Below are 14,300 nucleotides of genomic sequence, written 5' to 3' on the forward strand. Positions count from 1 at the left end.
GCTAAACGGTGTTAAAATGGATTAGCTAGTTCAATGTGTCTACATAGATACTAATACAGACCTCATTGCTGTAGCAGGATCCTGGTGCCTTTAAACATTGTTTCCCAGCTTGGTTTGAAGGCTTGCTTGACTGGGCATTGGAGTTAAAGGAGAGAATCTCTCAACCTATTTATCAAAGTGTTACAACTCCTGTTTTGATGCAGGTGGAACAGAAATATCATCCAGAATGAATATACAGTAGAACCTCATTATAAACACCTTAAGAATGGAGGTTATTCGTAACCCTGAACAAAACATTCAAAAGTTTACAACTGAACATTGACTTAATACAGCTTTGAAACTTTACTATGCAGAAGAAAAATGCTACTTTTAACTATCTTAATTTAAATGAAACAAGCATAGAAACAGTTTCCTTACCTTGTCCAATCTTTTTTAAACTTTCCTTTTTTTAGTAGTTTACATATAACACAGTACTGTATTTGCTTTTTTTCAGCTATGCTGCTGCCTGATTGCATACTTGCAGTTCCAAATGAGGTGTGTGGTTGACTAGTCAGTTCGTAACTTTGGTGTTCATATCTCTGAGGTACTACTGTATACTCGGAACCTTACCGAGAAGCATATCTGATTTCATGGCTTTGGCCAGTTTTGTTCTTAAAAAATCTCTTGCCAACAAATGAGTAGTTGTTGGAGTCTCCCTCCTCCTCCTTGGGGGAGAGGGAATAAGAACTTATTTTTATGGTGATTCCCTTCAGGTGCATGAGTAACGTTTCTGCTGTTTACAGCAAATCCCAAATAAAAAACAAGGCAATTGCTGGGGGAAAAAATCCAAGCTGCTGTGAGTCCGGGAGCAGTTTAGAGACCATGGCAAGTGTGGTATTGGCTGAACGTTCAGAGAAGATGGGGGTGTGGGATGAAGAAGTTTTCCCTCCTACTCCTCTCTTTGGGTACAAAAATCTTCCCCTCCTTCCTCTCTCAATGAAAGGGGACTCAGTGCTACCATATGGGTCACATAACTGTGAGACTGGCTCCATTATTGAATGTAATGGTTAAATGAGACCAGGTACAATAGCTGTGGGAAGTCTGTTTACTTATGAAAATCGATAGAACAAATATATTGTTGCTATCACAACAGTAGACTCCATGAGCACTTAATATTTAAAGGGCATGGATTAAAAATCACAACCAGGCTTCTTTATCTCTGTCACAGGTAACACCCTACATCATTTAAAATAGGAAAACACGGACACCTCATTTAATTGTCCCCATTTATGGTTTGTAAATGGTGCATTATCTTAATTTTAGATGATGAAATAGACCAGTAGTCAATTTCATTTTTCTGTTTCTTTGTTTCCTAACCTAAATTCAGTGCTTAAACTTCTTGTCTCTTTTATATATCAAACCCAGCAACATTTAATAAGCAAATTCTAGTTTTGTTTGAGAAGTGGGACCACCTAATGCTTTAGTGAATCTTTTGAAAGGGAACCATTTCAGGAATGCAGCAAAAATCAAGGTCACAACAAAAAGCCCATGCATTTCTTTGTTTTTAATTTTATACAAATACAGAAGGTACTAGATGGGAAACCCAAATGATTTGTATGTATGAAGTTAAAATCATGTAGTTACTTAAATGATCTTGTAGCTAGTTCTGGTTTCAGCTGGAGTGAAATGATTCCTCAGAATGAGGTGACAACATATTGTATCTACCCTGATAAGTCAAGGCTTGAGATTACTAATGGTTAGATTCTCGAAGGAAAGTATGTTTTGAGGAGGGTATCTGTTATTGAAAAGTACCTGCTTAGTTAACTAAGGCACCAATCCTGCAAACATGTATGCAGGTGAGTAAATGGGACTACTCAAGTGTGCAAAATTACATGTGCAGCTGTTCATAGAACTGGGACCAAAGTAATGAACTCTGTTATGCAGACGAGGAGGAGGAGGGAGAGAGGAATGGGCAAAGGATGGTCAGTCCCTGACGAGAAGGAGGGAGAATATACTGAGAGGTGCAGTTCACACTTGTTGGAATAGCTTTTCAGTGCAAGAAACGTAGACACAAAATGAAAGGAAGAAAACAGAGTGGGGATATCAAAAGGAAAGCAGGATACTAGCGTCTGCAATTGGAGATATCCACGTGTACCTGTGCCTGCATGAAGCCTACTGAAGTCAGTGGTGACTCTGCAAGGGCACACAGGTATGCTATTGTGATTTCAGAACTGGGGCCTAGCTTAGAAACATAAACAGTTTATTCTGTCCCTTTTGCTGCATTTCTCTGTAAAACACCCCATAACCATTAAGTCGGCAGAAAAGAGATTATAGTGAAATAGCACTGATGAAGCCTGAGTCAAATTGCTGATTATTATTGGTCATTTAATGGCTCATTTGGAGCAGGTGCTTTTAAAAGCTGGTTTGCCTCAATGGCAGGATTTAAAAAAAAACAAAACAGATATGAGCTTGTTGTTTGGGCAGTATAAGATCAGTTTGGTGCACTGCCATGAAGAAATACCCATCTCAGGGTGGATAGGACAAGAATGACCCAAAATTGCCTTTAGCAGAGCCAGAATCTGAATGTCTGTGGCCTACATGGCAAAGCGAGTGTTGGAATGAATTCTCAGATGTAACCATCAACTACGGCAGTCTGGCTTTCCCAGACCTTTCAGCCCACTGAGAGTCAAAAGCTTTTCAGTGCTGTTGTAGGAGGGATTTTAATCCCAGAACCTTGGGGAGTACATTTCTGGAATTGCTTTGGGTTAGTAGTAATCACATTGGTGCTGTAATCATCCTGGGTTTTATGGCCTTTAAGAGTCAGTGTTGGAGAGGAATTAAGCAATGTAAGCTGGGACCCTAACATCATAGTGACTGATACCCAGGTAAGAGTAACCTGTAAATAAGCAGAGGACCCAGGGACCACGCCTTGGGGAATGAGGCACACATTCTTTCTCTGAGATGATGAAATAGAGTTGATGTAAACAACACTGGTTGTTTCTGGTTTATGTCAGGCTCGCAACAATTAAACGGAGAATCAAGAAAACAATGTATTTATGGGCTTTCCTCCTGGATGCGGTTCTAGCAGGAGCTGATTCCCCATTGATTGGTTTGTCAAATTACTTTGGATACAGCTTACTTTTCTTTGGTAAATATTATTTCAGCTGCCTTTAAATGTAACCTGCAAGCTCTGTCACTGACCTGCTGTGTGCCCTGAGACAAGTCATTTCACCTCTCTGCGCCTCCATTTCTCCATCTGTAAAATGGGGGTGATGCTCACCTCCCTTTGGCACTTCTCACAGACAGCTTCCAAAGTCCTTTACAAACACAGTCTAAATGTTATTTATATGATACATGGATTGAAAGGCTTTCTAGTTTTGATCTATATGGTATATAGATGAGAGGCCTCTTGTTCCCATGGGTAGGGCACTGGCCTAGCACTCAGGAGATCGGAGTTCCATTTGTGGCTATGCCATGTTACCTGCTGTAGAAGCTCGGGGGAGTCAGTTCTCTGCTTTAGTCTAGCACAAGTTTATTGGGCTTTCTATGGAGTTAAATAAGTGGGTGAATTCTATGGTCTGTGATATACGGGTTGCCAGACTAGATGATCTAATGGTCTCTTTTAGCCTCAACTTTACGAGTCAGTGAAATTTGGTGCTGAATACTAAGCATACAACTTCATTTTCTCTTATCCATCCTCCTTTCCAGGGCCATAGAGGGAGAATCCTGGAGATTTATTATCAGTCAGTAGTCCAATCACACTTCTGCCCTGTGGTGCCAACAGCAGCAATTTTCAATTGATGGAATCATACAGTTCTAGAGGAATGCTAGGAGCCAGTGGAGTTTGGGAAGGGGGAGACATCTAGAACAGAGGTGGGCAAACATTTTGGCCTGAGGGCCACATCAGGGTTCCGAAACTGTATGGAGGGCCGGGTAGGGAAGGCTGTGCCTCCCCAAACAGCCTGGCCTCCACCCCTTCCCATCCCCTGATTGCCCCCCTCAGAACTCCTGACCCATCCAAACCCCCTACCCCCCCCCCCCGGACCCACCTCCTATCCTACCCCCAGTCCCCTCACTGTCCCGCCCCCTATCCACACCCCTGTCCCCTCACAGGCCCCCAGAACTCCCATACCTATCCAACCCCCCCCCAGGACCCTCTGCCCCTTATCCAACCCCCTTCCCCCCCCCCCACTCCCTGCCCCTTACCATGCTGCTCAGAGCAGCAGGACTGGCAGCTACGCCACCCAGCCAGAGCCAGCCATGTTGTCCGGAGCACTGGTGGCACGGCGAGCTGAGGCTGCCGGGGAGGGGCCGGGGGCTAGCCTTCCTGGCCAGGAGCTCAAGGGCTGGGCAGGATAGGCCCGCAGGCTATAGTTTGCCCACCTCTGATCTAGAATGAGAGCGTTGAAGTTCTCACTCTATCCTGTTAAAGGGGCAGTGTCAGGGTAAAGATCACTTTAGGAACTTGAGGTTGTTTTTTAACGCACAATACTAAGAACACTTCTTAGATTTCTGAAACTGAAGGAATTTTCAAAACTCTAACTTTACATCATTTCTGCTATTGACTTTTTGCACGTTCATCACTTTGGAGGTGACAATAGACTAATTTCACTTTCTCATCCATATGCACTAGCATAATGAGGCATTGTGTTTTAAGTACAAACACTGCTGTGAACTCTTCACTAGTGAAAGCCTAATCTTGGAAACATCTTGCTCGGTCATGGTAATCAGGAAAAGGTTGTCCCTCGGTGACTGCTGTCTAATAAACAAATTAGATACAGTTTATGAACTTTCAGCCCTCTTTAATGGTGCTTTTGCATGTGACCTAAAAACCAACGTGTGATCGTTTGTGGTCATTAATGATCCAGTAGTGTGTTTTGGAAGAGTGGGTGTGTTTAAATGCAGCAGTATGGCCAAATCCCAACAACAAATTATTCTCCTACCTCTGTTCCTCTATAGCTTCAGTGACGTAAGGGTATTCACAGTAGGAGTGAAAATGTAGTTTTGCTGTGTTCCTCCCCAGAAATGGCTGCATTTCAGTGAAATGTGAAGTCATCCCTTTATATCCATTCTCTGCCCCATACACGCTATGAGGCTTAGTGTTAATAAGCAATGGGAAGTACTTTTGGCACCTTAGAAAAGTTGATAGAGTGCAAAGTGGTAATGTTAAGTGGTTGTGTTGTGATTATTTAATCACATCAGTAGAAGCTTCTCTGATTACTGTACAAGCAGATTAAATTTCTGTAAGGATGACTTTGTGGCCCAAAGCATGGTATTAGTAAATCTGAGTTCATTCCCAGCTCTGTCCAGACTCATGGTGTGACCTTAAGGAAGTCTTTTAACATTTTGTGCCTTTGTTTCCCTGATGATTGGGTGGGGTTAATACTTTCCTGCCTGACAGGGCTCTTGTGAGGCATACTCAACCTCTATAAATGATTACAAGGTCCCTGGAAGGCACTAGAGAAGGGGAAAGAAAGCATCATCACTGTCTGAATTGGGATTTGTGCATCCTGCTTGTAAGAAACTCGACAGTCAAAAGCAAAATAATGTCTTTGCTTTTTTTCCCCCCTTTAGGAAAAATTTTGCATCCCACATGAATTACGAAAACCCTCCACCATATCCAGGCCCAGGCCCGACTGCCCCATACCCACCATATACGCAACAACCAGGTGGTCCTCCAGGCCCCAACCCATACCCTGGCTACCCACCAGGACCTGCTGGGCCGTATCAACCAGGTCAGCCGGGTTATCAAGGCTATCCACAGTATGGGTGGCAGAATGCGCCTCCACCTCCTGGACCAATGTATGCAGATGGACCTAAAAACACAGGTACGCTAAGCAGCATGGTGCCCTAATAGCATTATACTGCTGCATGCTCTGTTTTGCAAGTTAATTACTTGTTAATCTGCCTTGTGTGTTTGAAATGAATGACTCTGTTCATCCTGGAGTGAGGGTAGGGTGACCAGATGTCCCGATTTTATAGGGACAGTCCTGATTTTTGGGTCTTTTTCTTATATAGGCTCCTATTACCTCCCACCCCCATTCCGATTTTTCACATTTGCTTCTGGTCACCCTAAGTGAGGGGGGATCGCTATCCTCTGGCCTTCAGGAAGACTGTCTGCCCAGTGTCCATGCTAACAGGGCTAGATGAAGCGGGGAACTGCTGGTTCTGGTTTCAGCTCCAGTGACAGCTCTCGTTTTTCAGGTTCAGCTTGTTTTTGCTATTGTAGCTTCTAATAATTGCTCATTTTCTGACTAGAGACATGTGGAGTGTCCCTGAACAGCCTTCATGGGCGCTCCTGAGGGGACTGCTTACACTAAGCCATTTTCTGCTGAGTTTTAGCCTCCATTCCACCTTTTTTCATTTTTCCTCAGTTAACAGCCATCCAGCCCTAGGCTGAGACTTTTAAAGCCTCTTGGGCCTGGTCCCCACTAAGTCCCCACTTCGGACTAAGGTACGCAAATTCAGCTACATTAATAATGTAGCTGAATTCGAAGTACCTTAGTCCGAACTTACCGCGGATCCAGACGCGGCACGGAGGCTCCCCCGTCGATGCCACGTACTCCTCTCGCCAAGCTGGAGTACCGGCGTTGACAGCGAGCACTTCCGGGATCGATTTATCGCGTCTTAACCAGACGCGATAAATCGATCCCAGAACATCGATTGCCTGCCGCCGGACTCTCCGGTAAGTGAAGACGTACCCTTAGGGGATTTAGATGCACAGTTCTATTGAAATGAATGGGAGTTATGCATGTAAAATCCCTCAGCAGTTTTGAAAATTTCAGCCCTAGTGTACTCCATGTGGCTTTGGATCCATTTCTAGGCCTTTAATTTTCTTGGGCAGTCACCACTATATTTTTCCAATAATTATGCCTGGGGGAATTCTGCACCACTGCACATGCGCAGAATTTATGTCCACTGCAGATTTCTTTGCTTCCCTGCAGAAAAATTACTTTCTGATGGGGAAGCAAAGGGAAGCCACAAGAGCAGTTATGCAACTCTTCCCAGCAGTATGTTTCGGTGCCCAGCCAGCAGAGAAGTATATCACTGGGGCAGTGGGCAGGACTGGGGAAGACCCAACTGGTGGCTCCTACCCTGTGCCAGGCTTAGGGCCCTGGGGTGTTTCTGGGGCAGGCCGTGCCCTTGTGCTGTGTCAGGGTTGGGTGTAGCCTCACCGCCAAGTCCCTGTCCCAGGAGGGAGCTGTACAGTGATCTCCTACCTCTGTGTAGCCAGTGGTCTGTGCTCCCCAATGCCATGCTGGAGCCTCCACATTTATTTGACAAATAAAACTTGCAGAATTTTGCAAAATTTTAAAATATTGTTCGCCTAATTTTTAATTTTTTGGTGCAGAATGTCCTCAGGAGTAAATATTGTATTGAAATGCTTAAAGATGAAGAAACCAGAGAGCTGAATTCCAGGAGTGCAGCACAATTGCTTGTGTCGGAAGTTGGACATTCTTCTCTTGGATGCTCCATTTCCTCTCAACAGCCTGACTCACTAGTCAGTAGTTTCCAGGTTGTGGCACCACAACTGCCTCAGTGTTCACAGGGCTACGGTCAGGGGTACGCAAAGGTCTTCTGGGGGTACATCAACTCATCTAGATATTTGCCTAGTTTTACAACAGGCTACATAAAAAGCCAGTCCAAACTAAAATTTCATACAATGACTGGTTTATACTGCTCTATCTACTATACAAATCAAACTCCTGAAGGGTACAGTCGTCTGGAAAGGTTGAGAGCCACTGCTGTAGATCTGTGCTGAGAGGCAGGCCAGCACCCAGTTCTGCTTTCTCCCCACTGAAAAAAGAGAAGGGCTGCCATATCTTCTCTCTCCTTCTAGAGAGGAGGCTGACCTGGGGGCCAGCTCAATTCTTTTCAGCCCAGGGAGCTAGTAGCTATCTTTACAGGTTACTCTGGCTGTAGAGAGTATATAAAGAGCTGGGGGGCTGAAGGTGAGGATGACCCGCTACTGGAAGGGAGGATGAGAAAGAAGAGCAGGGCTTGCATTGATGGAGGAGTTGAGTGGATATGGGAAATGGGGAAAGACTGAGGGGCAATAGGGAGAAATGAGAAGGGGAGGGGAGAAGCCAATGCAGGAAGAAAGAAGTGGGCAAGACGAATGGAGTGGTGGGGGGATGTAGGGAGGGAGGAGAAAGAAGGAAGACAGACTCCCAAAGATCGAGGCACAGATAAAGGATACAGACCCGAAGGCAGTAAATGCTTAATGAAGGAAGGAGAAAGAGATACAAGGACAAACATGAGTGCCACAGCAGCTAGGACAAAGCTCAACTGTCTAATCATTGGCTAGAAAGTTAAATGCCATGATGTTCCAATAAAATAGAGGTAAATAAAGTATGTACATGCTTGAACCATACACGGGCAAGTTCAGCACTGCCTGCTCTGCTGCTTCCTCCTGGAAAGGCTCTTCTGGGACTTGGAAATGTCTCCTACTCCTTCAGCTTTTTCCAGGATGTGAGTGTGTTAACAGGTCCCTTACTAAAAATGGAAATCCTCGTCTGCTACCTGCATGACAGGCTGATCGAGGCAAAACCCTACAAGCTTGGCACTAACTAGTAAAATCTTTTGGAGATTCAGATGTGGTTCCATGAAACAGCTTTTTAAAAACTGCAGGTTAGAACAAGCGAGATTTGAGATAGCCAGTCCTCTGTTGCAATGAGCATTTCAACTGCTAATTAGGATGGAAAGATTGGGCTGAAAACAGACATTGAGCTTGAGGTTTTCCAGCTTTAGGATCACAACGTGGAGTGGTGGTGGTGGCGGAAGGGCAGTTTTGTGCTTCTGCAGTGATGGGGAAGGGTCAAGAAAACAGAAGACTCCCTTAGGGGAAATGGTGTCTGCTCATCGTTTGCCACGAGAAGATGGGAATATCGTAGTCTAATTTCTGTGGAGCAAGCAGTGGGAAACATGGCAAGTGAATGGGAGTTAATGGATAAGCTAATGAAACCAGGAGCATCATTTGAACAAAAAGGTAGCTTGTAAATTTAAATCATGGAAGACTGGTGTCACACTTAGCACAGTTTGGGTGCTATGTAATAACTCAGACCTGCTGACAAGGTATCCAAGCTCAGTTTCCTGAAAAACCGTAAGTTGTAGGTGCTAGAGAGCCTGCTGAATCCAAAGGATGTGCATGTGCTACAGGTCCCAGGTACTGAAGTAAACATTGATGTGCTTAGCTCTGGCCTGGAACACAGAGTGACCTGTGTCACTGAGAGCTGTTGTGGGATTGTTGTCTAGCTTCACTCTAGAGCTGTTTGTGCATCCTACTGTTACTCAGATTGCCATTCCTGTCTTTGGGATCAAATAGAAGTCAAGTTACTGCTTGCATTGCTGTATCCTAGAGATGGTGCTGTAAGTAGCTCAATGCCTATGTGGCTTGGTGGATTCATTTTCTCATTAGTGAGACCTACAATTTTACTCAGATAAATGGCCAGTAACATAATTTCCCACGTACTGCAAACTGTTTTGCAACAACCTCTGTTCTGCAAGAGCATAGAGGGTTCTTGTTAGATCCCAACTGCAGTTCTGGGTTCAAAGCTGGGCACAGTACAAGGAGAAGGCAGTTGCTCCCACAAAGAGTGCAGCAAAGAGCAACAGAAAGGGGATGGCTGAAATGGCTCTATCCCAGAAGAGAGGAGGCAAATTCAAAGTGATCTGGGAATGGGGAGAGATTCAGAACTGTCAGAGGAGGAGAGCACTAGGGAATGGAGAGGACTAGGGAATCAATAACGCTTGGATCACTCAGCACCTTCCCAGGGCTGGATTCTCAGTAACTTTGTTTATGCTGAAGTAACGAATTCCCCCTCTTTACCGAACTGCCTCATCTCTGTCCCCCTTTATCCCATCGGTTTTATGTTGTTCAGTGCATCCTGACTCACTGCTGTCCCTTGTGACATGACCACCAGCTCGAAGGGTACATCTATACTACAGAAGGGCATGTACTTCCCAGGGCGAGTGCCCAGATGCATGCTAGCGCGCCACTCAAGCTAGCATGCTAAAAATAGCAGTGTAGCCAGGGTAGCACGGGTGGTGGTTTGGGCTAGCCACCCAAGTATATATCCAGGGGGTCCCTTTGTGCTCAGGTGGCTAGCTGGAGCTGCTGCTAGTACTACTCCCAGCTATACAGGTATTTTTAGCATGCTAGCTCAAGGAGAGCTAGCACCTATCTGTTGAGTTAGGAAGCATGCTCCGAGCTGCAGTATATACGTAGCACAGACAAAGTCTTTGGGCATGGAAACTTACAGAATCTCTTCCATGGGTTCTAACTGCAGTTCTGCTGATCCAGTATTAAACCCTAAGGAGCCTTTGTGTAGACAAGGCTCTGATGACCAGGCCAGTCTGTGACACCATTTTGATCAGACTTGCTTATACTACCATTTTAGTCAAGGCTGATGAAAACAGGTTCAGCTTCTGCCCTGTGACTTCCAGCAGTTTTAACTGGAGATATAATTAGTGGGGAAACTTTTCTGTAAATTTCCTAGTGTATATATGGCCAAAGGTTACACACACAAGGAACAAGTGATAAAGGAAGTGACTAAAGAAATGTACAAGTAACACCCTCAGATTCCTCTGAGGAGGAGAGTATTTAAAGATTGGGTTCACAGAAGGAGGAAGTGGGATTAAAGTGACCCATAAAGGCCTGCATGTTGAACCATCCCTTTCCCTGTCACTGGAAGCAGCAGTCTGCACATAGTGTAGAAAACTCTGATTGCAGTGCAGTCAAGCATGAAAGAGCAGCCATTTCTCTCACATTGTTGCACATTTCAGGATAGTCACCCTTCAGCAAGTGTGTAATTTCAGTTAATAGTGATGAGGTTAAACACATGCACCAAGAGAAGTTACACCTCCTACACAGTTTTCAGATTGGTTTATCATCCTTTGAAAGCATTTTAGTTTCATTTTAAAATAAATCTTTCAAAAGTTCCCCCATCTGCTGACTAGCTCTAGTGAAATAAATCTTATCCTCTTCCCCCTTTCGGTTTTCCATTGTGGATAATTAACGAGTGATTTGAGCAGGAGGACAGGACCTGGGGTCTCCCACTTCCCAGGTGGGTGCCCTAACCACTAGACTACAGAGTCATTCCCTCTCTCTCTGTCTGTCTGTCTCTGTCTCTCTCTCTAGCCCAATCAGTCTTTAATGATTTATACATAGTGGAACAGCTTCCACAGGAGAGACTGAGGCAGCCCCACATCAGATTACTACCTTAGTGTAAAAGCACCCTCCTGAAGGTAGGATTTGAACAGGAGTCTCCTTTCTCCCCATCTGCTACTGAGGGGGGAATTCCCAAGCACTGGACAGACTATTTCACAATGTATACTGTATGTATAATTTTTTATCTGCCGTATTACTGAGGAATGTTGTGACAGTCATGTGTTATGGTAAAGATGATCTGCATTTCAAAGAATGTTTTTTCAGGAATTGGCAGTCAAGCAATATTTAAAGACATCATCATTTTGTAAATCAAATTCATTTAGCCAAGTCTCACGACCTTCCTGCAGGATAGTAATAGAAGTAGCCTGGCAACTAGGAAGGTTTTATCTTGGTATTAGACAAAACTGCTGCTTGCACTCTCTGTGGCTGTGACTTGTAGAAGTGAAACTGCTGGCTTAGGGAATAGGAAAATAAACAACGTCTCAACCAAACTAGTCTTATCTCCTACGCCATTGAATGGTTAGTAAGAGACCCTGGAAAACCATTACATTATTGGAAAACCATTACTAAGAAGTCCTTAATATGAGCCCTTAAAGCTGATGTGGTGGGTGGTAATATTATTTGAAGTAGAATTACTTCGGGCTTATGTGTAAGAAAAATGAATAGCAAGAATAACAAACCCAAGTGTTATAGTCATGCCTGTGATCAGCAGAGCAAGATTCACACTTTTGCTGTGGATAGAAATTCAGACAACTGTAACCCTGCACAACCTCTCAGAGCATGGCTACACTGGAAACTTCAAAGTGCTGTCGCGGGAACACGAGGGGATTAGCTCCAAGCTCCTGATTTTTCACACCCCTGAGCCAAGGGGGGAGGGATAGCTCAGTGGTTTGAGCATTGGCCTGCTAGACCCTGGGTTGTAAGTTCCCTCCTTGAGGGGGCCACTTAGGGATCTGGGGCAAAATCAGTACTTGGTCCTGCTAGTGAAGGCAGGGGGCTGGACTTGATGACCTTTTGGGGTCCCTTCCAGTTCTATGAGATAGGTATATCTCCACTTAGGTATATCTCTCTCTATATATTATATATATATATATATATATATGGAGATATATATGGAGATATACCTAAGTTAGAGCTCTATAAAATGTAAGTATAGACAAGCTCTCAGACATCGCATCCCTGTGACTGACTCATGTTCTGATGGGGATATGTAAGAATTGAGTCAGAAAGCAGAAAGTTGTCTTTCAACATGTAAGAATGCCAATAACATTTTATGGGAACCGGTTGGGACGCCTCAGTAATGTTGACAAGACAGGGATGAAATGTGAACCTTAAAAGGTGAGGTAATGCATGGAGTTAGAGAACTGTTTGCTGGTGAAAATCACTAGGGCCAAAACTTTGCTGCTCTGAAAAAATTCTACCATAGACCTTGCCCATCCCACAGGTACCCATAATTTCATTTCAATAGCTGCTATTCATTAGAGGAAAATACTTTTTCTTCTTGACCTTCACAGCTGATCAGCTTTTACCTTGAAGCATGAAGGATGTTCTCCTCTGGGATATCTGATCTAACTTCCTAGCTCAGTGTAGCAGCTTTTGTTACCCTTGTTCACATTTATATCTTGTCCCTCTTCTAAATCCCCTAGACTGTCTGTCTCAAGGATTTTCCATGGTGGTGAATTCCATGAGCACTGCAGGTTTCCTTTTGTATTTATAAGGAAACTATGCCACTAGCTACTATAAAGTCATGAGACACTTTGGATAGTTAAAAATAGAAAAACCTGGCTATATCAGTGTGGCTGTATGAGATGCTGTACCAAATTTAGAATGGCTGCCTGGTGCAGAACATAGGCAATGTGTAGTGTGGCTCCTTGAGTCACAGGGTAACTCTTCAGACGGAAACCATTTCCTGAAATTTTCTCCCTCCTACTCCACAATCCTCCCTTTTTCTTATGAATAGCTCACCGAGTTAATGGGAGTACAGAAAATAAGGGAAGTCCCTCCACTGATTAGTTAGCAGACATCTGGTCATTACAGCTGATAAATTACAGTTGAAATGTAAAGATATCAGTGTTAGCTTGCTGCAAAAAAATGAGCAGGACCAGCCACAGTACAAAGTGCCATGCTGATTTAGAAAGAACTAGCTGATATTGGCAATTTAATCTGCTGCAGTAACTTGCCTCTTTCAGTACTTAGGGACATACTAGATCAGACCATAGCATACCAGAGTAGAAGAATCAGTGTCCAGCACTGGCCGAAACGTCAGAGGAAAGCAAATAAAGCTCCATAATGAACTTAGCCACGTATGCAATGCTGTACCTAAAGGGTGGGTTTCCTTCCTTATACACTAAAATCAGAGATTTGATTTCCCTTATCTTAGCCTGCATATCTACAAATATTAGTCATGAACTGATCCTGCCCTCCTTTGAATGTCCAGTGATTGCATTTGTCTGGCCAATTGCAGGAGTGAGTGCAGCCTTGCGTTATGCAACTTGAACATTGATCATATGATACGTGTGGCTATATTATATATTCACAGGCAGTAGAGATTGTATTGGATCTAAATGGCCTGCCTTTTCATTTCATCAGGTGCTCTTTTTTTTTCCCCCTCGTATTATGGGACAGGATGAAAAGAGGACTGATTCAGTTTAATAATTTTACGCACTCTCGTTTCCTTTCCAGAATAAATAATCATGTCTTCTGAACCTCTTTATGTAAAACCCACCACCCTGTTCATCATATTTGTTGTCCTTTTATGAACCTGTTTGATCTCTGCTATATCTTCTTTTAGGTTGTGGCAACTGGAATTGGACTCTGTACTCCAAACTAGCATTTTTCAATAGGTGTCATCTTCTGCACTATATTTTATCCCTTTTTCAATGTCCCTTAGCATCTTATTTGCTTTAACTGCTCCTTCATATCAGACCTTCAAGATCGTGCAGCTCCAGAGACAATCATAACTTTGGCAAAAATAAACAAATACTTTATCTCATATTTATCATAGCTAAATGCTATCTATTCTCTACCTTCCTAACCTCCAATGTGTTAATTAGCTGGGGGGTTAGTTTTCCATAGTTACAAACCAAAACCTTTTAAAATAATTGGCTAATTTCAATTCACTCAATGAATAACTTTGGTTATTTGTTTGCTA

General features: G+C 43.7%; 1 protein-coding gene across 1 annotated transcript in view; it reads left to right on the forward strand.

Moving 5' to 3' along the window:
• Positions 1-496: 496 nt before the first annotated feature.
• The window catches only part of CYSTM1 (cysteine rich transmembrane module containing 1), a 37,393-nt gene continuing 23,589 nt past the window's right edge, over positions 497-14,300 (forward strand). Inside the window, exons 1-2 of the mRNA XM_034778964.1 lie at positions 497-534; positions 5,554-5,807. Of these exons, the coding sequence (XP_034634855.1) occupies positions 530-534; positions 5,554-5,807 (259 nt within the window). The 5' untranslated portion in view covers positions 497-529. The remainder of the gene's footprint in view (positions 535-5,553; positions 5,808-14,300) is intronic.

The sequence above is a fragment of the Trachemys scripta genome, chromosome 8 (assembly GCF_013100865.1).
Source record: "Trachemys scripta elegans isolate TJP31775 chromosome 8, CAS_Tse_1.0, whole genome shotgun sequence".
Classification (NCBI taxonomy): Eukaryota; Metazoa; Chordata; order Testudines; family Emydidae; genus Trachemys; species Trachemys scripta.